The sequence below is a fragment of the Dreissena polymorpha genome, chromosome 1 (genome assembly GCF_020536995.1).
Source record: "Dreissena polymorpha isolate Duluth1 chromosome 1, UMN_Dpol_1.0, whole genome shotgun sequence".
Lineage (NCBI taxonomy): Eukaryota > Metazoa > Mollusca > Bivalvia > Myida > Dreissenidae > Dreissena > Dreissena polymorpha.
The window spans coordinates 90,093,780-90,117,070 of NC_068355.1; the positions used below are offsets into that span (position 1 = coordinate 90,093,780).

A 23,291-nucleotide genomic window follows, 5' to 3' on the forward strand; every position below is an offset into this window, starting at 1 on the left:
TAATGTGAAGATGATGGTGAAGAAAGAAATTTTGCTACAAGATGTTTTGGCAGATTTATGGCCCTTTGTCAGTGTTTACATGTAAGGATTTTAGGATCTTAATGTGTTGTTTTTAGCTCCTCTTTGACTCCTGCGTGAATTTGAAAAAGGATTAAAAAACTGGGTGGATCTTTAACAAACTTTTACAGTTTGATCAGCTTAATGTGAAGATGATGGTGAAGAAAGAAATTTTGCTACAAGATGTTTTGGCAGATTTATGGCCTTTTGTCAGTGTTTACATGTAAGGATTTTAGGATCTTAATGTGTTGTTTTTAGCTCCTCTTTGACTACTGCGTGAATTTGAAAAAGGATTAAAAAACTGGGTGGATCTTTAACAAACTTTTACAGTTTGATCAACTTAATGTGAAGATGATGGTGAAGAAAGAAATTTTGCTACAAGATGTTTTGGCAGATTTATGGCCCTTTGTCAGTTTTTACATTTAAGGATTTTAGGATCTTAATGTGTTGTTTTTAGCTTCTCTTTGACTTCTGCGTGAATTTATTGAAACTTTGCCCTAAGTCTTGTTGTCCACTGTAGAAAAGATAGAGGATTTGTCTGCATCCTTTTAGATGGTCTTAATCATATTCCTGTGAAATAATACTTGTAGAAATCATTAATGTTTTTCTCATGATATGCAATCGGTCATGTAATTTGATGATGTAGACTTTGTAAAATGTGTTCCTAAGCTAACAAGAAATGAAAATCTCCATTCCCATTGGTACACAATAGGTATAGAACATGAACAAAGCTTAAAACCTCAAGTTGGGATTTGAATGGTAAATTGCTATAAAAATATCAATAAATGCTGAAGATTTCAAGAAATGTTATCTGGGATGCCTTCATATTCAGCCATATAGTATTGAAGTTTAAAAATCCTGGACCTTTGTCCATTTTAACTACTGTGACTGTTTGGTGCAGTTTGATGAGATCCTGTCTGACCTGGAGGAGCAGCGAGAGCTGGCCACCAATAGGCTGGTGGAGCTGGAGAGGCTGCAGAAGGACCACCAGAAGTCACTCAAGGAGATCGAGCAGCTCAAACTGGATGTGAGTAGTCACACACTGAGCCTTACGCTGGATGTGGGTAGTCACACACTTACCCATAGGCTGGATGTGAGTAGTCACACACTGAGCCATAGGCTGGATGTGAGTAGTCACACACTGAGCCATAGGCTGGATGTGAGTAGTCACACACTGAGCCATAGGCTGGATGTGAGTAGTCACACACTGAGCCATAGGCTGGATGTGAGTAGTCACACACTTAGCCATAGGCTGGATGTGAGTAGCCACACACTGAGCCATAGGCTGGATGTGAGTAGTCACACACTTAGCCATAGGCTGGATGTGAGTAGTCACACACACTGAGCCATAGGCTGGATGTGAGTAGCCACACACTGAGCCATAGGCTGGATGTGAGTAGTCACACACTGAGCCATAGGCTGGAGGTGAGTAGTCACACACTGAGCCATAGGCTGGATGTGAGTAGTCACACACTGAGCCATAGGCTGGATGTGAGTAGTCACACACACTGAGCCATAGGCTGGATGTGAGTAGCCACACACTGAGCCATAGGCTGGATGTGAGTAGTCACACACTGAGCCATAGGCTGGATGTGAGTAGTCACACACTGAGCCATAGGCTGGATGTGAGTAGTCACACACTGAGCCATAGGCTGGATGTGAGTAGTCACACACTGAGCCATAGGCTGGATGTGAGTAGTCACACACTGAGCCATAGGCTGGATGTGAGTAGCCACACACTGAGCCATAGGCTGGATGTGAGTAGTCACACACTTAGCCATAGGCTGGATGTGAGTAGTCACACACTGAGCCATAGGCTGGATGTGAGTAGCTACCCATTGGGACATAGGCTGGGTGTGAGTAGCTACCCATTGGGACATAGGCTGGGTGTGAGTAGCTACCCATAGGGACATAGGCTGGGTGTGAGTAGCTACCCATAGGGACATAGGCTGGGTGTGAGTAGCTACCCATTGGGACATAGGCTGGGTGTGAGTAGCTACCCATAGGGACATAGGCTGGGTGTGAGTAGCCACACAATGAGCCATAGCCTGGATGTGAGTAGGGACGCATAGGCTGGCTACCATGGGATACAATTAAATCTGATATGTTTCAGTTCAGATACAGTACACATTTGCAGCTTTGCACTCATAACAAGTTCAGAGATCAAATTTACTACATTTATAACTGAAAAGTTCCATTTTTAACCAAATGTTTACAAAACTCCAAACACCAACCTCCAACATAAACTGTTTTCTTTCCCAGCTACAGATTAACTGCCTACTTATAGCTATGATGCCCCTTCCCCAGCTGCAGTTTAACTGTTCCTCTTATATCTTGTATCGCTTCTCCTTCTTTAGCTTTATTGTCAAGCTTTTAGCTGTGATTTTCCTTTTCAAGGTGCAGCTTAACATTCCAGCTTATGCTGCCAGGGGCTTTCCACATGATTTTTTTCAGTCGCGCCAGGGGGTATGGGGGCTATGGAAGGGCTGCACTTTCATACGTTGTTTTTTTTACAATTGTAGAGTGAAATGACGTTATTTGGTGCGTTATGACTCTTCAAGAAAAAAACAGTAATACAATCATTGATAACGACATTTTTTTTAATTGTTTTTACCCTTTCCCGCATAGATATATCATACATATAATCCCGTCTTGATCGATTCCTTGCTACATCAGTATCAACCATACTTTCAATCTCATTCTATTACTACATACTTACTACTTTTCCTGTCGCTACTCATTACCCGATAATCCCGTACATTCCAGTTTTAAAGCAAATTCTGGTAAATATTTACGATAAAAGTGCTCAAGAATTTCAAGAAACACAAACATTCGCCATTTTTTAAGTATCAAGTAAATTTTGGCATTTGTTACTATTTAAAGGTGTGATGAAATAACATCCAATCGGGCAGGTTTTTTTTTGTGAACATGCGTAAATCGCCTGACGTGATGTTCATGTTTTATACAACACAAAATTTACCCACACTTTCCATGGGACGTTCTACATGTCTGCATAATTTTCGCGCGCTTTTTATTGAGACAAAGGATAAAGCACTGTTAATTTGACGCTAGAATTTGTTAATGTCGCGTAAACGTAAAAATTTTGAAGCTTGTTTCAGATCACAAATTGAATAATGCTCATTTGAGAATCAAACGAAACATTTGCAGTTGTGTGTAATAAATTCAATGATAATTTGTTAAAGGGCATTACGTGTCGAATAAATGTTTTGACCATATTATGCATGAAATGCACAATATCCACGATGATTTCGCCCGGTTGACATTATCAGTCTTCTAAGTAAGTGGCCGAGATTTCATCTCGTGAGTGTGTTAGATAACAAAGCCAACAAACTGCCATAAAATCACACACTTATGAAAATTACGACACTCGTCGTCTGCATGATCTTACTGCAGGTACAGGTATGACTGCTTACAAGTGTTGTCGCTCATTCAAAGCGTGTGCTCTCATTGGCCAATATTGATTTTCCATTACACTTTAGGTGGATAAAGAGATACATGACATAATTGACAGAGGATCATAAATCGGCTCTCACAATTTTCGGCGAAGTCGATATCGCTTTGATCTTAAGAATGCCTAGCAGGGCTTTTCACCCTTATATAACAGGGGCCGAAATTCAGCCCCTTCCCAATGGAAAATAAGGTCATTTTTTTCCAAAAATTGATAGAGGAATTTCCCAAATTAAAAAAAAAAAATATAATAATTTTACTTTGACATATTGGGCATTTCCCAAATTGAAAGCAATGAGCTTTAATATGATTAAGAATGCACCACAATGTGTCTTTAAATACGTCTGCAAAATGAAAAAGACCCTGTTTTAACAACTTTTAAAAATACGGCCTTCCCAATATGAGCAGTTATCGCGCATGAAATTCCCAATTTGAAAGGCTAGGGCCTCTTCTCAATTTCCCGATGAAAAGCGCTGCTTATTAGCTGTCAATGAAAAAACACACGGATCAGAAAATTTCAAGTGCCCCTCGGACGGACTCTGCTTTGGAATTTCAAGCGCCCCGGCGAGGGACCGTAAAATGGCCTGTGGAAAGCACTGAGCTTTATTTCCCCTTCCAAGGTTCATCTTCACTGTCGAGCTTAAAGCTATTTTCCCTGAACTCCATTCCAGCATGCACTTTTAAGCTTATACAGGGATTTCCCCATCTCCAATAAACACTATCCAGATCATAGCTGTAATTTCCCTTTCCCAGCTGCTAAACAAATTTTCCAGTTTAAAGCAAGTGTTTTGTGTTCCTAGTTACAACACCTGCCAGAGAGTGTGATAGTAGAGACGACAGAGTACAAGTGCCTGCAGTCCCAGTTCTCTGTCCTCTACAACGAGAGTCTCCAGATGAAGACCTTGCTAGACGAGGCCCGCAATCTCGTGATCACCAACAAGAATGCTCATCTTAGGCAGATAGAGCAGATGGAGGTTGGCAAAGGCAGACATTTAACAATATAAAAGATATTTCTTAAAATTGTATTCATAACCTTTTTGCCTATATGATTGAAAAAATTAGATTTAGTTATAAAAAAAAAATGGCTAAATACATTTGCTTAAAGTGTTTTCACTTTCAACTTTTATGGAATTCTTTGTTTAAAGGAAGTCACTTCTAAGGGAAAATTCAGTCTAGTCAGAAAATGTGGTCCCTGATGAGCCTGTACAGGCCTCACAGATTAATCTGGGACCATATTTTACGCTCATGAATGAAACTCCGTGTTCCCAGAGCACTGCTCATGTTTTTATGCCCCCCTTCGAAGAAGAGGGGGTATATTGCTTTGCTCATGTCGGTCTGTCGGTCCGTCCACCAGGTGGTTGTCAGACGATAACTCAAGAACGCTTGGGCCTAGGATCATGAAACTTCATAGGTACATTGATCATGACTCGCAGATGACCCCTATTGATTTTGAGGTCACTAGGTCAAAGGTCAAGGTCACGGTGACCAGAAATAGTAAAATGGTTTTTGAATGATAACTCAAGAACGCATACGCCTAGGATCATGAAACTTCATGGGTAGATTGATCATGACTTGCAGATGACCCCTATTGATTTTGAGGTCACTAGGTCAAAGTTTAAGGTCACGGTGACCCGAAATAGTAAAATGGTTTCCGGATGATAACTCAAGAACGCAAACGCCTAGGATCATGAAACTTCATGGGTAGATTGATCATGACTCGCAGATGACCATTATTGATTTTGAGGTCACTAGTTTAAAGGTCAAGGTCACAGTGACCCGAAATAGTAAAATGGTTTTCCGATGATAACTCAAGAACGCATACACCTAGGATCATAAAACTTCATAGGTAGATTGATCATGACTTGCAGATGACCCCTATTAATTTTGAGGTCACAAGGTCAAAGGTCAAGGTCACGGTGACCCGAAATAGTAAAATGATTTTCGGATGATAACTCAAGAACGCTTTTGCCTAGGATCATGACACTTCATAGGTACATTGATCGTGACCCGCAGATGACCCCTATTGATTTTCAGGTCACTAGGTCAAAGGTCAAGGTCACAGTGACAAAAATCGTGTTCACACAATGGCTGCCACTACAACGGACAGCCCATATGGGGGGCATGCATGTTTTACAAACAGCCCTTGTTACAAGAGCTCTGCTATTGCTGTTCTGCCTGCTCTGCTATTGCTGTTCTGCCTGCAGAGTGATGAGCTGCTGCAACAGAAGAAGCTGCGTACAGAGGTCATACAGTTGGAGGACGCGCTTGGTCAGGTGCGCAAGGCGTACGAGATGCTGAGGATTGAGTTTGAACAGACACTGGCAGCTCATGAACAGACTGGTAAGGCATATTTGAGTGGAGGTATGCCACTGGCTGCTCATGAATAGACTGGTAAAGCATATTTGAGTGGATGTATGCCACTGGCAGCTCATGAACAGACTGGTAAGGCATATTTGAGTGGAGGTATGCCACTGGCTGCTCATGAACAGACTGGTAAGGCATATTTGAGTGGAGGTATGCCACTGGCTGCTCATGAACAGACTGGTAAGGCATATTTGAGTGGAGGTATGCCACTGGCTGCTCATGAACAGACTGGTAAGGCATATTTGAGTGGAGGTATGCCACTGTCTGCTCATGAATAGACTGGTTAGGCATATTTGAGTGGAGGTATGCCACTGGCAGCTCATGAATAGACTGGTAAGGCATATTTGTGTGGAGGTTTGCACAGCTGCTCATGAACAGACTGGTAAGGCATATTTGAGTGGAGGTATGCCACTGGCAGCTCATGAATAGACTGGTAAGGCATATTTGAGTGGAGGTATGCCACTGTCTGCTCATGAATAGACTTGTAAGGCATATTTGAGTGGAGGTATGCCACTGGCCGCTCATGAATAGACTTGTTAGGCATATTTGAGTGGAGGTATGCCACTGTCTGCTCATGAATAGACTTGTAAGGCATATTTGAGTGGAGGTATGCCACTGGCCGCTCATGAATAGACTTGTTAGGCATATTTGAGTGGAGGTATGCCACTGTCTGCTCATGAATAGACTTGTAAGACATATTTGAGTGGAGGTATGCCACTGGCCGCTCATGAATAGACTTGTTAGGCATATTTGAGTGGAGGTATGCCACTGGCTGCTCATGAACACACTGGTAAAGCATATTTGAGTGGAGGTATGCCACTGGCTGCTCATGAACAGACTGGTAAAGCATATTTGAGTGGAGGTATGCCACTGTCTGCTCATGAATAGACTGGTAAGGCATATTTGAGTGGAGGTATGCCACTGGCTGCTCATGAACAGACTGGTAAGGCATATTTGAGTGGAGGTATGCCACTGTCTGCTCATGAATAGACTTGTAAGGCATATTTGAGTGGAGGTATGCCACTGGCTGCTCATGAACACACTGGTAAGGCATATTTGAGTGGAGGTATGCCACTGTCTGCTCATGAATAGACTTGTAAGGCATATTTGAGTGGATGTATGCCACTGGCAGCTCATGAACAGACTGGTAAGGCATATTTGAGTGGATGTATGCCACTGGCTGCTCATGAACAGACTGGTAAGGCATATTTGAGTGGATGTATGCCACTGGCTGCTCATGAACAAACTGGTAAGGCATATTTGAGTGGAGGTATGCCACTGGCTGCTCATGAACAGACTGGTAAGGCATATTTGAGTGGAGGTATGCCACTGTCTGCTCATGAATAGACTGGTTAGGCATATTTGAGTGGAGGTATGCCACTGGCAGCTCATGAATAGACTGGTAAGGCATATTTGAGTGGAGGTTTGCACAGCTGCTCATGAATAGACTGGTTAGGCATATTTGAGTGGAGGTATGCCTCTGGCAGCTCATGAATAGACTGGTAAGGCATAGTTGAGTGGAGGTATGCCACTGGCCGCTCATGAATAGACTTGTAAGGCATATTTGAGTGGAGGTTTGCACAGCTGCTCATGCACAGATTGGTAAAGCATATTTGAGACGAGGTATGCCACTGGCTGCTCATGAACAGACTGGTAAGGCATATTTGAGTGGAGGTATGCCACTGTCTGCTCATGAATAGACTTGTAAGGCATATTTGAGTGGAGGTATGCCACTGGCAGCTCATGAATAGACTGGTTAGGCATATTTGAGTGGAGGTATGCCACTGGCCGCTCATGAATAGACTGGTCAGGCATATTTGAGTGGAGGTATGCCACTTGCTGCTCATAAACAGACTGGTAAGGCATATTTGAGTGGAGGTATGCCTCTGGCAGCTCATGAATAGACTGGTAAGGCATAGTTGAGTGGAGGTATGCCACTGGCCGCTCATGAATAGACTGGTAAGGCATATTTGAGTGGAGGTTTGCACAGCTGCTCATGAACAAACTGGTAAGGTATATTTGAGTGGAGGACCACTGGCCGCTCATGAACAGACTGGTAAGGCATATTTGAGTGGAGGTATGCCACTGGCCGCTAATGAATAGACTTGTAAGGCATATTTGAGTGGAGGTTTGCACAGCTGCTCATGAACAAACTGGTAAGGTATATTTGAGTGGAGGACCACTGGCCGCTCATGAACAGACTGGTAAGGCATATTTGAGTGGAGGTATGCCACTGGCCGCTCATGAATAGACTTGTAAGGCATATTTGAGTGGATGTATGCCACTGGCAGCTCATGAACAGACTGGTAAGGCATATTTGAGTGGAGGACCACTGGCTGCTCATGAATAGACTGGTAAGGCATATTTGAGTGGAGGACCACTGGTTGCTCATGAACAGACTGGTAAGGCATATTTCGGTGGAGGACCACTGGCAGCTCATGAACAGACTGGTAAGGCATATTTGAGTGGAGGTATGCCACTGTCTGCTCATGAATAGACTTGTAAGGCATATTTGAGTGGATGTATGCCACTGGCTTCTCATGAACAGACTGGTAAGGCATATTTGAGTGGAGGTATGCCACTGGCTGCTCATGAACAGACTTTTATGGCATATTTGAGTGGAGGTGTATGCACTTGTTTATGTTAAAGCCGCACCTTACAAATAATTTCAAAAATTTTCATCATGCATTTTTTGCTTCAAACACACATATGATCAAACAAACAAAGATTCAATCTGTCAGAGAAAAACAATTTATGTGTAATTGTTAAACATAATTATTTTCTTGAAAGTTTTAAAAATCAAATGATTTTTTTTAAGGATGTTCATTCCTTGACTTTCATGGGAAAATTAGTGCAAAAACCATGAAATATGGATAATTCCCAGCATGAATTCTTCAAATTGGGAAATTGGTGCATCTCATTTTTCGCAAACAAAAACTTTAAAAATAATTAATAAGTGTTGTCAAGTTAAAAATATTATATTTACTTAAGTTTAAACCGTAGAGCAGCATAGGGAAATTAACTTAATGTATTTATTCCACCACCCTTCCAGGTATTACAAGCTCTAGTTTTCTATGTTTGGGTCTACAAGCTGTAGTTGTCTGTTTTAATGTCTACAAGTACAAACTCTTTTCTTCTACAGGGTCTACAAGCTGTAGTTGTCTGTTTTCAGGTTCTACAAGCTCTAGTTGTCTGTTTGCAGGGTCTACAAGCTCTAGTTGTCTGTTTGGAGGGTTTTTAAGCTCTAGTTAACTCCACTGGCCAGAGGCCAGCCGGGCTTGTGTCCGTCGTGCGTCTGTGCGTTAACTTTTTCTTTAAACATCTCTTCTCCTTAACTACAAGTCCAATTCTGATAAAACTTCTCACAAATGTTCCTGGGGTGAACCTCTTTCAAATTTGTTCAAATTATGCCCCTGGGGTCAAATTTGACCCCGCCCTGGGGGTCAATAAAATGAACATATTCTTATATAAAGCCTATTTTGTGCAAAACTTTAAAAATCTTTCTGTCCATAACCATTGGGCCTAGTGCTACCGCATTTGGTTTGTAGTGACATTTAATAGTTCTATACTTTGTTTGTTCAAATTATGCCCCTGGGGTCAAATTTGACCCTGCCCTGGGGATCACAAAAATGAACATAGGCTTATATAAAGCCTATTTTGTGCAAACTTTAAAAATCTTTTTGTCCATAACCGTAGGGCCTAGGGCTACCAAATTCGGTATGTAGTGACATCTAATAGTTCTCTACTTAGTTTGTTCAAATTATGCCCCTGGGGTCAAATTTGACCCTGCCCCGGGTGTCACAAAAATGAACATACGCTTAAATAAGGCCTATTTTGTGCAAACTTTAAAAATCTTTCTGTCCATAACCGTATGGCATAGGGCTACCAAATTTGGTATGTAGTGACAACTAATAGTCCTCTACCAAATTTGTTCAAATTATTCCCCTGGGCTCAAATTTGACCCTGCCCCGGGGGGTCACAAAACTGAACATATACTTATATAAAGCTTCTTCTGTGCAAACTTTAAAAATTCTCCTGTCCATATGTAGTGACATCTTATAGTTCTCTACCAAGTTTGTTCAAATTATTTCCCTGGGGCCAAATGTATCCCTTGAAGGCTCTCATTAAAAAGTTGTTCAAGAAAATTTGATTCATCAAAAAACATGGCCACAGTTGTTGAACTTTGCATGTGTATGCGTTTTTGCTATTTATTCATTATGGGATGAATAAACAATTTTCTTCTCAAACTTAAAGTTTATCAAAATACACTTGGAATAACTTTAATTATAAGAGATAAATGCATACATGTCGAGCGTGAAAGGTAGACCAACATGTTAACTATCCATAAATGTTAACCCTTTACCAAACGACACATTTTGGACTGCCCCAAATTGAAAGAGATTGCAACGAGAAATAATATTGTAAAGGTCTATTTATAAATTGGTTGGGTGGGGTAGAAATCTTTGTGTATAAAGGAGAAATTGCTCTTCATGACCAATTTCGCCTTTTGATACCGGAAGTCCTGTTTTCAAAACGAAAACAAACTCTTCAGAAGGAAAGAGAAAGTCACATGCTTGAGTACATTTCAACCCATGCGCATTGCATGCTTTTTTCGCATTAAAAAAACAGTGGAGCGATACAGGGTCATCATGACCCTCTTGTTGTCTGTTTGCAGGGACTTCAAGCTTTAGTTGTCTGTTTGCAGGGTCTACAAGCTCTAGTTGTCTGTTTGCAGGGTCTACAAGCTCTAGTTGTCTGTTTGCAGGGTCTGCAAGCTCTAGTTGTCTGTTTGCAGGGTCTACAAGCTCTAGAAGTCTGTTTGCAGGGTCTACAAGCTCTAGTTGTCTGTTTGCAGGGTCTACAAGCTCTAGTTGTCTGTTTGCAGGGAATTCAAGCTCTAGTTGTTTGTTTGCAGGTTCTACAAACTCTAGTTGTCTGTTGGCAGGGTCTACAAACTCTAGAAGTCTGTATGCAGGGTCTACAAGCTCTAGTTGTCTGTTTGCAGGTTCTACAAACTCTAGTTGTCTGTTGGCAGGGTCTACAAACTCTAGAAGTCTGTTTGCAGGGTCTACAAGCTCTAGTTGTCTGTTTGCCAGTTCTACAAACTCTAGTTGTCTGTTGGCAGGGTCTACAAACTCTAGAAGTCTGTTTGCAGGGTCTACAAACTCTAGAAGTCTGTTTGCAGGGTCTACAAACTCTAGAAGTCTGTTTGCAGGGTCTACAAACTCTAGAAGTCTGTTTGCAGGGTCTACAAACTCTAGAAGTCTGTTTGCAGGGTCTACAAACTCTAGAAGTCTGTTTGCAGAGTCTACAAACTCTAGTAGTCTGTTTGCAGGGTCTTCAAGCTCTAGAAGTCTGTTTGCAGTGTCTATAGGCTCATGTTTTCAGTTTGAAGGGTCTCCATGCACTAATTGTCTGTTTAATGTCTACAAGCTTTTTTATATTCTACAGGGTCTACAAGCTGTTGTCGTTTGTTTTCAGGTTCTACAAGCTCTAGTTGTCTTTTTGCATGGTCTACAAGCTCTTATTGTCTGTTTGCAGGGTCTACAAGCTCTTGTTGTCTGTTTGCAGGTTCTACAAACTCTAGAAGTCTGTTTGCAGGTTCTACAAACTCTAGTTGTCTGTTTGCAGGGTCTACAAGCTCTAGAAGTCTGTTTGCAGGTTCTACAAACTCTAGTTGTCTGTTTGCAGGGTCTACAAGCTCTAGAAGTCTGTTTGCAGGGTCTACAAACTCTAGTTGTCTGTTTGTAGGAACTTCAAGCTTTAGTTGTCTCTTTGCAGGGTCTTCAAGCTCTAGTTGTTTGTTTTTAGGGTCTACAAGCTCTAGTTTTCTGTTTGCAGGGTCTACAAACTCAAGCTGTCTGTTTGTAGGAACTTCAAGCTTTAGTTGTCTCTTTGCAGGGTCTTCAAGCTCTAGTTGTTTGTTTTTAGGGTCTACAAGCTCTAGTTGTCTGTTTGCAGGGTCTACAAGCTCAAGTTGTCTGTTTGCAAGGTCTTCAAGCTCTTGTTGTCTCTATGCAGGAACTTCAAGCTTTAGTTGTCTCTATGCAGGGACTTCAAGCTCTAGTTGTCTCTTTGCAGGGTCTACAAGCTCTAGTTTTTGTTAGCAGGGTCTATTAGCTCAAGTTGTCAGTTTGCAGGGTCTTTTAGCTCTAGTTGTCAATTTGCAGGGTCTTCAAGCCCTAGTTGTCTGTTTAATGTCTACAAGCTCTTTTTATACGGTCTAAAATCTGTAGTTGTCTGTTTGCAGGTTTTACGAGCTTAAGTTGTCTGTTTGCAGGCTGTACATGTTCTAGTTCTCTGTTTGCAGGGTCTATCAACCAGGAGATGCGTAACCTGATTCAGTCCCTGCAGAAACAGAACCAACAGTTGAAGGCAGAGGCGCAGCGAAATCGACGCAAGGTCAAGGAGTGTCAGGTTGAGATAACAAAGGTACGTCAGGGCTGAGTGGCATATGTTTGTTTGCTGTAAACTGTATGTTATAAAATGGTGTAATGTTGGGGATAAGTGTTAGGGACTTACAATCGAGTAACACTGAGACATGTGTTTATCAGCCAATAAATGACTCTTTTACCAATATTATACATAGTTTCTTATGGAGCTAATTGAGTTACTATCAATATGGATTTATTGAATTAAATTTTTGTTTAAATGTATAAATTACTGTTATGGTGGCATAAACCTCTGAAAAAATTGCTTTATAGCCAATACTTAGTATTTCTATAGGAGACATTCAAGTTTTTTAATTATGTTATAATAGAGTTCACTATTTCTGATAAGCTGAAACAAATAACTTCATGGAAAATAATATTTCAGTTAAAGGAGAAGGTAGAAGAGATGGCAGGCGCCAGCAAGGACTCAACCAGTGAAGGGGAGGCAAACGTGAGTGCGGGAGACGCAAGCAAGGGGAAGTCACCACGTGCAGACACCGGAGAGTTTGTGCTGCCCAAGGATGATGATAACGATGATCTGGAGAAGGAGAGAGAGAAGGGGAAGAGTGATGCTGACATCTTCAAGGAGCTCAAGGCTCAACTCAAGTATGACTTTTATTGAGTCTGGCTCTGGACAATGGGGCTTACCGTATGTAGTCAGCAAAAGCTAAACTGGGAAGGCACTAGCTGCCTAAACTGGATTTCTGAAAGAGGCTTCCTTAAAACGAAGAATTACAAATAAACTGAAAGTGTTGTTACTGATTAGCCTGTGCTGACTGCAGATTCTTATGGGTAGACATTCTAGGCACATGCATAAAGCTCAATTTTCGCAAAACTGGGCTCTTTTAGAGCTGGATCTTTTAAAACAATCTAGAGTGGTTGGTGCCCCCTACTTAATTTTTCTTCCCCCTGCTGCCCCTTTAGACTGGTTAATACAAAAGTGTAAAACACATTTGAAAATTAAGTTTGTATGCCCCCGGTAGGGTGGCATATAGCAGTTGAACTGTCTGTCTGTCTGTCTGGTCTGTCTGTCTGTCTGTCTGTCTGTCTGTCTGTCTGTTCTGTCTGTCTGTCCTGTCTGTCTGTCTGTCCTGTCTGTCTGTCTGTCTGTCTGTCTGTCTGTCTGTCTGTCTGTCTGTCTCTGTCTGTCTGTCTGTCTGTCTGTCTGTCGTCTGTCTGTCTGTCTGTCTGTATGTCTGTCTGTCTGTCTGTCTGTCTGTCTGTCTGTCTGTCTGTCTGTCTGTCTGTCTGTCTGTCTGTCTGTCTGTCTGTCTGTCTGTCTGTCTGTCTGTCTGTCTGTCTGTCTGTCTGTCTGTCTGTCTGTCTGTCTGTCTGTCATTAATTGTCCAATCTTCATCAAACTTGGTCAGAAGTTTGTGTCAATCATATCTTGGACGAGTTTAAAAATGATTTGATTGGTTGAAAAACATGGCCACCAGAGGGGGGGGGGGCAGTTTTTTTTCCTTATATGGCTTTAATAAAACCTTGTTAAAACTCAAGAGGCCACATTTAAGGTCCGATCTTCATGAAGTATCAAAAGTATAAAGTGTACAACAGATGTGACCCACTATCATTAATCTACGAACCTCTTTCCATGTCTCGATGTGTAGATGGTTAAGTCCCCTGTTATTTCTAGGAAGTCCCAGGACAGTCAGAAAGAGCTCAAGCTGCTGCTGGACATGTACAAGGCTGCACCGAAGGAACAGAGAGACAAAGTGCAGGTATGATTGTAAAGAACGGGATCTTAGACAATAGTTTAACTAGTATAGAATATAGATATATGCATCCCTTCCATTTAAAAAATTGAGTTTTATCTGAATGCTTATCGGGTTTTCATCAGACAGTGAAATAAGGCCTACATTTAGTGTGTTGCTGTTGGTCCTCCAAATAACTTATGACTTGATTGGCCATGGAATTGTTATTTTGCCATTCTCACCCTCCTTTGATTCAAATATGGAAGTTGACCTTTTCTGACTTCAATATATGCCCATAGTACTGTTAAACAAACTTATTCAGCTGTGTGATTTATCCACCTAGCTGATTTCTTTCTTTTTAATGTCAAACTTATTTTACAAGTAGTTATTTATTTTGCTGGATCTATATACAAATAAGGAGTTTTAAAGCACATACCTCCCTAAAGTTGTTTTAAAATCACACCCCTGTTTCCCAGGAAAAGGGTGGATAGGTTAACTTGACATTTAGGCTATCACTGAAATACTGAACTGCAGAAAGTTTAAAACAACACAACACAAGACTACATCTCAATTGAAAAACTTTCAATAACAACTAAAAAGCTTCAAGATATAATTCAAATTATGTCACATTTTGTGCGGGTCTAGTATTTTTAATAAGTTATGAGCCAAACATTATGTAGCCTCACGCCAGCCAGGATATCATAAACTGTGAAATACACACTTATGTGCAATCAAACAAAACCTAACTGTGTCCATGCAGCTGATGGCATGTGAGAAGCGTCTGAACAAGGAGATAGATGAGCTGAGGCAGCACATCAAGAAGATGCAGGAGACAGAGCGAAGGGAGAAGAAGAAACTGGCAGAGGAGGACGCACTGAGGAAGATCAAGAAACTGGAGGACACCATACAGGACCTGCAGAAGAGCCTTGCCACTCAGAAACAGGTAGACAATCACACAAACAGGTAGACAATCACACACACAGGTAGACAATCACACACACAGGTAGACAATCACACAAACAGGTAGACAATCACACACACAGGTAGACAATCACACAAACAGGTAGACAATCACACAAACAGGTAGACAATCACACAAACAGGTAGACAATCACACAAACAGGTAGACAATCACACAAACAGGTAGACAATCACACAAACAGGTAGACAATCACATAAACAGGTAGACAATCACACAAACAGGTAGACAATCACACAAACAGGTAGACACTCACATAAACAGGTAGACACTCACACAAACAGGAAAACAATAACACAAACAGGTAGGCAATCACACAAACAGGTAGGCAATCACACAAACAGGTAGACACTCACACAAACAGGTAGACAATCACACAAACAGGTAGACAATCACACATACAGGTCGACAATCACACAGACAGATCGACAATCACACAAACAGGTAGACAATCACACAAACAGGTAGACAATCACACAAACGGGTAGACAATCACACAAACAGTTAGACAATCACGCAAACAAGTAGACAATGACACAAACAGGTAGACAATTACACAAACAGGTAGACAATTACACAGACAGGTAGACAATCACACAAACAGTAGATCTGTAACGATTCGGTTCGATGCATCCAAAAACCGGTTCAACGCCGCCGATTCGATTTCGATACCAATACCGCAAATTTCGATTCGATTCACTGCAATCATGATTGATCAGTATTTTAAACTTTACTTTCCAAATCTGTAGTCTAAACGTTCTTGTCATTTGTAATACGTCTTGTGATTGGTCAATAGCAAATATGGCATCCAATGATTGAATGAATAACATTCTGAGCATAACTTCAGCCGGTAAAATGGCTTCTTCAATTACGCCGAAAGACGCACCGCCAAAATTAAAATAAAAAGTATGGGATCATTATGGACTTTGCAAAGGTTCTGATGCAAAGGAAACTCGCAAAACCTGTTTTGTTGACGTAAGTTAACCATATGGTTTGTTTACTAAACTGTGTGCATTCTGTTAAGAAGTCAACTGGAAGATGTTTATATACTTACATGGTTTTTTTCTGTTAACCACATTTGATACATTGTGCATTTTATGTTATTTTAGAATAACTAGACAGGAAGTTTTGTTCAATAAATTTGTTACTTATAAAACAATGTTACATTTTTATGCTCCCCCAAAATTTATTTTGGGGGGAGCATATAGTCGCTGCTTTGTCTGTCCATGCGTGTGTGTGTTCGTCCGTCCGTGCACAATTTTTGTCCGGGCTATTTCTCAGCAACTTATGACCGGAATTCAATGAAACTTTATGGGAAGCTTCACTACCAAGAGGAGATGTGCATATTATCAGCGGGTTCTGGTCAGATGATTTTTCAAATAGTTATGGCCCTTTGAAATTTTCTATACAAAAATTATTGTCCCCCAACTACTGTGCCCTCAAAACGTTTCCTTTTATCTGAATATATAGTGCAATATTGTGACAAAAAAAAACTTTGGGGAGCATCACCCGTCTCTGACGGTTTCTTGTCTGAATATATAGTGCAATATTGTGACCAAAAAAAACCTTTGGGGAGCATCACCCGTCTCCGACAGTTTCTTGTTAAATTTTATTTAAAAAATTAAACACTTTAAATGTACAACATAATAAGTTAATTACAAATAACAAACATATTAATTCATGCTTTGGACAAACCAAACATGAAATAGTTTGCAAAATTAGCAGCAAATAGTTTAATTTGAATCGAATCGAAAATAATCAAATCGGACCATTTGGTATCGAAATCGAATCGAATCGAATGATGGGTGAATCGTTACAGCTCTAACAAACAGGTAGACAATCACTCAAACAGGTAGACATTCACACAAACAGGTAGACAATCACACAAACACAACATGTTGTGCCACACACAAACAGGTAGACAATCACACAAACAGGTAGACAATCACACAAACACAACATGTTGTGTCACACAGAAATAGGTGAGGCAAATGAGGCTTAATTCATCTGCAGTAAGTGTCATCCCAGCTAGCCTGTGCAGGGACGACAAAGGCTTTTATTGGTTTTTTCGATTCTTAGTTTAATGACATTGATGGCAGAAAGTGTCGTCCTGGATGAGCTTGTGTGGATTGCTCTGTCTTATTTGAGATGAAACAATGCACACCTTTATGAAGCCTCGTTTCACCAAGCAAGTGCAAGAAAAGCAATCACACAATTTATTCTTTAATATAGTTTAGCCGTAAATAATCTAAAATTACAAACCTAAATTATTTTCCTTTTTTACATCATCTGAAATGTATTTATCTCAATTCTAGTGGAATATTATTGAAATACAATTGAGATCACTACCAAAGATATAGGAACAATTACTGGAAATGACAAATTACACAATTAAATTTGTAATTGCTGACTGCACAGGAAAATTTGGGACGACACTTTACTCACATGCATTAAACCCTGTTTTCCCAAAGCGAGGCTCGATTTCAACTTATTACTTGCCTTCGTTAAATTTATGTTTTACTTGCATAAGAATAAAAACTAAATTTTAAAAATAAAATATCTACTGGAAAAGGTGATACAAAGGCGAAAATATATCCAACAATTATTGGTTTGTGTTAAGCAATTGCAGTATATTTGCATTTCCTTAAATTGGACTCTGTGCATACTTTGGTTGGCTTTCAGTTTTGCAGCTTTGTAAATTATTGCAAAAAATCTAAGTCAGGTATGCCAAAAAAGCCTTGACTGGTGTCCTTAAAACGTGTAAATATAGCAACCCTCTAATGAATATGAAAGTTATCAACTCAGAATGTTATTTATAATATTGTATATTTTTATAATACTTACTGGTATTGCAGCTTAAAAATTTCATTTCAAGTTATCAATATAAAAATTACCCTGTGGTACGAAATTGCAACCTTGTATTCACTCACTTTTCTTAGTTCTTCAACCAGTTGCTAAGATAAATACTGATATATTTTAATTGCATTTGTTGTATTTCATTAATTACACACCATGCTCAATATAAAAACAGCATATGAGAAGTATTTTCTCAGTTTGGTTTTCTACATACTCTCACTGCTATGACTACTACCCCACAAACAGCGTGAGGACGTTCTACTGAGTGAGATGGATGCCACAGGTCAGGCATTTGAAGACATGCAGGAGCAGAACACGCGGCTGCTGGAGAGAGTCCGCGAGAAAGATGACGCAAATCTCAAACTCATGACCGAGGTAGGAGAGGAGACAGTGAGCAGTTTGTGTGTGTGAATTACCTTAAAGCCCCCGAAAGCTAATAATAATTCCTAACACTTATTTGTGAGCTAAGAATGCCTTTGATGAGGTAACAATAGTCTTAAGATCATCCCCGTGGCTTAGTGGATATTGTGTCTGCCAAGCAATCTGGAGATTATGGGTTTGATCCCCACTTTGGGAGCGTTCTTCAGATCTTGACAAAAGACACAAAGTACTGGCTCTACCTTGGAAATAGACTCAAGAGTGTTTGAATAAGCCTTGGGCTTTTGGTGCAAACTAAAATAAATAGGTTTAAACTAGGGATGCAAGAGGTTAACTGGTTAACCTACCAAAAACGACCAGTTAACCAGTTACATTTTTGGGAAAAGGTCAATCTGAAAAAAGTTTTTATTATGCTTTTTCTATTGAACAATTTGTACAATTTAATGTTTTGAATGCAATACACTGCCATCTTGCGCTTGCGACTAGTTAGAACAACATTGCGCATGCTGACATGATAATAAAAAATGTCTCAACAAACAAAGTAACACAGCAATAAATCAGTACCTTACTACTTACAAACATGGTGTATGTTTTGATAATAGGGGCTATTGTTTCCTTTACTCGCGAAAATTTGACTAGCCACTGTAGGGAGTGAGGGCTATTAGCGAAGACGTAATTGACATGTATCTAACTGGCAATAAAACTCAGTTTTTTAACCACTATACAACACATGTTGGTTGCAAAAGTAAAGTGTTTATAAGTTTGTTGCTATCAAGAATAGCATTCATCTTTAAAAACTGTTCGTGTTTATTTCGTATTTGTTTTTATCACAACAAAAACGATGCCACCACTACTGTCTGAGGCAAGTTTTAGTTAAGAAAACAAACAAACTCTGATTTATTTCTTTTATCATTAAATTTAGTATTTTTGAAGTTAAGTTGTGCGGTACACTACGTTAACAAACATGCGTGTGAATTGGCAACCCAATGGTAACCGGTTGACATGCTGGTGTGAAAATAAACAATGTTTCCCAACATTTAAACATGTGGCCCTGGAAGCTTTCGTCCGCACCATAGATTTCTGTGCCATGAGAGAGTGTTCACTGGAAAACAGGTCATCTTGTTACCAATGCTCGCAACTGCATCAGCCACAAGCTAATTGACAAAGTCATTTTCTTGACCAAATGAACACAGTTGTTGTGTGCATGTTCTGCATGTATGTTTGCTGATTTGTTTGAACTGTGCCATCGTGTTGAACTAGTTTTACAAATATTCAAAAACATTTTTATATTAAGTAAATTTTAGTTTAAAAAAAATTACAGAATTAACAGTAAAACATAACATTATTATTAGCGATATGAGGTGAACGTAATATAAGCGGCCCAACCAAAAGTATATTAGTGCCAAGGCTGACAATACAAATTTGTGACAATTTCCTTTTATATGTATGAAATGTCATTTTAATATGGCAACTTCAGTCTGAGTTCCCTATTGAAAATCTTGAAAACGAAATCTCTTGATAAACAATACTGTTTTGCAAATAATAAATAACTGTCACTTGGTTAGAGAATGTCAAGCCTTTAATTGTAACAAAACATTGATATAAAATAAATGGCATTGTCATTCCATAAGGCTAAGCAAATATATTATTTATTGATTTTTGGGCTATGTAAAGAAAAAAATTATTTCTTCACAGTCTCATGGGGCCTTTAAAGTTGCAAGGCCCATAGGCAAATGACTACTCTGCCTAATTGGTAATCTGGGACTGATAACCTCTCTATTGGTTCCCTGCCTCAGCATATCAAGGGGAACAAGACTGTACCATTACTGTATAACATCTCTGTTGGTTCCCTGTCTCAGCAAATCAAGCGGAACCTGACTGTACAATAACTGCTTAACATCTCTGTTGGTTCCTGACCTCAGCGTATCAAGGGCAATCAGATCCAGAAGCTGCTTCGTGAGGAGAAGGAGGTGTTGGCCCAGCAGGTGTCCACCATCCACACACAGGTGGAGGCACAGATCCTTGTTGTGAGAAAGCTGGAGGAAAAGGAACGCATACTGCAGAACAACATCATCACCATGGAGAAAGAGATTGGGTAGGTGGAGTGTTGTGAAAGTCATTTTTATTTGAAAATTATGTACACTTTAATATTAGCCAGGTTCTGGGTAAATAAGGCTTAAATCATATGCCTAAAGTTGTAAGCACAGGCTAATTGGGGGCTCAACTTTCTGCTTTTAGGTATTTCTTGTTCAAAATTCAAGTGTCTCTCATGCAAAAAATGAGTTTTGGCAGAAATTATCTTTTAGATTAGCCTGTGCAGAAATTCATTAAGCCCACTTTTCGGAAGCTAAGAAAAAACATTTTTGGTGAAGTTCAAACATATGACTACAATTTCAGCTCCATCCTTCGGATCATGTATGCCCAGTGTTATATCAATATTCTTTAATCCTACTCATTCTCCCTCAGATTGACGCAGCAGGCGTTAGAGCTACACAAGCGTAAGGCAGTGGAGAGCGCCCAGACGGCAGCGGACCTCAAGCTCCACCTGGACAAGTACCAGGCACAGCTGCGCGAGGCCCAGGTCGCCGTCGCTGAGAAGACAGGTGCCATCGAGCAGGAGGCGTACAAGTACAAGAGGATGCAGGTACGAGACCATCACCAGTAGTGAAAACAAGGCTGGAATACTTGCTGAAAATTGAGACAAATTGAAACGATTTTTTCTTAGGATATCTTAAAAAATGAAATCTTTATGAAAAGGTGTATATTAGGTACAGTATAATGTCGGTTCACCACCATCTGCATTAGGGACCATAACTTATTCACCCTATTGCAATTTCTATGAAAAACATCTGGAATTAATAGCCACCTCTAATCCGCCACCGTAGACCACATGCAGTAGCACTTCACACACATACATTACGCACATTTTACCCAGAACAAGACTCAAATACCAAATACTGTTAAATACAGTAATTATTGTGAATGAACATAACTATTCATTCTCTACCTCTGCTCCTGCAAATGTAGGAGGAAATAGCTAAACTACAGAGGAAGGTGGAGCGCAGTAAGAAGATTGAGATGGCTGGAGGGGCCGATGAAGTGCTTCTGGCAGAGATAGCCGAATACAAAGTGAGAACACTGAAAGGAACACACCCTGCATATGTGCATTTGTTTACCTTAAACCTATTGGGTTTTACTGAATTAAAAGCCTGAGCTTTAGTAAGACCTCCTGCTCATCAGGCAGACACCATATCCAATATCCCACTGCAACATTAGTTACGCGTAAAATGAATTTTATTCCAGAATTGTTGTGATAAATTAACCGTGTTAATGATTTGATGACAATTTTCTCTCTCCCTTAACTTAATAAACTTTCTTGTGATATTTAAGATCTAAAGAACTAATTATAACTTTGTTCTGATAATGGAAAATAATAAATTGTATGTAGATTATCAAATCAATGCTCAGTAAACAATTTATACTGATTGGTTTCGAATCAGGAGTAATTTTGTTTAGCAATAGGCCCTTTTACTTAACCTTTGTCTATTCAAACCTACATATATTTGCCCCTATGTTTCAGTATGTATTCATATACTTATATGTTACAGGAGCAGCTGACATGCCCGTCATGCAAGGTGAACAAGAAGGATGCCGTGCTCACCAAGTGTTTCCATGTGTTCTGTCTCGAGTGTCTTAAGACGCGCTACGAGACACGACAACGCAAGTGCCCCAAGTGCAACGCTGGCTTTGGGGCCAATGACTATCACAGGCTGTACCTAACCTAATGTTGGAGAATCATATTGTGAGATTTAGTAATAAGTGGTAGAATTTAATAAATTGTTGAGGAAAGTTGACCAAAGTAGACACAATTTTGTCCTCTGAAGGCAATATTGGCATTGACAATGACTCAGCATTATTCTGCTCAGAGGGATGATATTGTTTCCTTACAGGTGTTTTCTTCCTTTTTCATGACAAGCTATTTATTTTTCAATTGTGCAGCATCTGTTTAAAGCATTTTAATTTCCTAAGAGAAGTTATAAAATCACACAACTGCATGATTTAAGTGTTCATTGAATTTTCTCTATTTTCTCTTAAAATTCATAAACTGATACCCTGGTTTGGAACTTATTGATGCTATGAAACCAGTAGATTTAGTCATATTGACTGATACTGTGTTCAGTTTTTAATAAACTTTATATGTGTTCATATATTGCATTGACACTTATTTGTATATTTTCCAACATTTTACAGTTCTATGAATGTTTTGCATAATTGACATTGTAACAATAGTGTGACTGGACATTTGAGTGTGTATTATCTGTTACCTAAATATATCAATATCTTAAATAATGTATTATAATGGCAAGCATTACTATTGAAGAAATTAACACCTTGTCTACATCTAGTTGAAAAATTAGCAAATTTATTAATAATAGGATCTTATGTTTATATTTATGTAACAAATGCTTAAATAATTAATAAAGATCTGATTTTTGTGTTGGTCGTTAGATTTTGTGTATATGACTTAGGTTGTTAAGAAGCCATAAACTGTCAGCACATGACTGTCTAGAGTGCACACTTAGTACATGCTTGTTTGTTTACCATGTTTGCTTGTTTTTATAGCCAAATACTGGTGTAAAGTGCAAACAGTCATAAGACTTATGAACAATTGTTACCTTGACAATTGGCCTGTCCTGCAATTCATCTGGAGCGGATATTTTGGCTTAGTTTGTGTTTATAAGAAATTTCTCGGATTATTAAAATTGGGCATATTTTGTATGGTCTTAAAATTGTGCATTTTTATGATGTCTGATAATAGACTTCAGATGTTAATATTCGTTGGTTAAGTGGACCCGGGATAATGAAGACATGTCAACCATAACATAAGTGTCATTTCTGATGCTGAATATGTACAGATATGTGTAGCAACAGTTAACATAAGGCAGTTTGTGTTGTGTTTGTGGTGAATGTCTGTGATTGAATATTTTTGTTTATTTCAAATATTGGACTTGATATGGGCTTATATCATTGGAGCGTATTTGTTATGAATTCAGAATGCTTGCA

General features: G+C 39.6%; 1 protein-coding gene and 1 long non-coding RNA gene across 4 annotated transcripts in view; both read left to right on the plus strand.

Moving 5' to 3' along the window:
• LOC127840100 (E3 ubiquitin-protein ligase Bre1-like) overlaps window positions 1-22,723 on the plus strand; it is a 36,748-nt gene extending 14,025 nt beyond the window's left edge. The window contains exons 9-20 of the mRNA XM_052368500.1: window positions 959-1,084; window positions 4,326-4,499; window positions 5,730-5,865; window positions 12,200-12,321; window positions 12,706-12,926; window positions 13,957-14,041; window positions 14,775-14,957; window positions 18,096-18,224; window positions 20,150-20,322; window positions 20,694-20,871; window positions 21,255-21,356; window positions 21,836-22,723. Coding sequence (XP_052224460.1) covers window positions 959-1,084; window positions 4,326-4,499; window positions 5,730-5,865; window positions 12,200-12,321; window positions 12,706-12,926; window positions 13,957-14,041; window positions 14,775-14,957; window positions 18,096-18,224; window positions 20,150-20,322; window positions 20,694-20,871; window positions 21,255-21,356; window positions 21,836-22,012 — 1,806 coding nt within the window. The 3' untranslated portion in view covers window positions 22,013-22,723. The remainder of the gene's footprint in view (window positions 1-958; window positions 1,085-4,325; window positions 4,500-5,729; window positions 5,866-12,199; window positions 12,322-12,705; window positions 12,927-13,956; window positions 14,042-14,774; window positions 14,958-18,095; window positions 18,225-20,149; window positions 20,323-20,693; window positions 20,872-21,254; window positions 21,357-21,835) is intronic.
• Window positions 5,941-7,317, plus strand: LOC127840101 (uncharacterized). Of its 3 annotated transcripts, none has more exons than XR_008030411.1 (4): window positions 5,941-6,039; window positions 6,293-6,343; window positions 6,803-6,853; window positions 7,262-7,317. It is a non-coding gene; the product is annotated as an uncharacterized LOC127840101 (long non-coding RNA). The 3 variants fall into 3 exon arrangements; XR_008030409.1 differs by having other exon boundaries at window positions 6,007-6,141; XR_008030410.1 differs by lacking the exon at window positions 6,803-6,853 and adding an exon at window positions 7,160-7,210 and having other exon boundaries at window positions 6,007-6,141.
• Window positions 22,724-23,291: the final 568 nt, after the last annotated feature.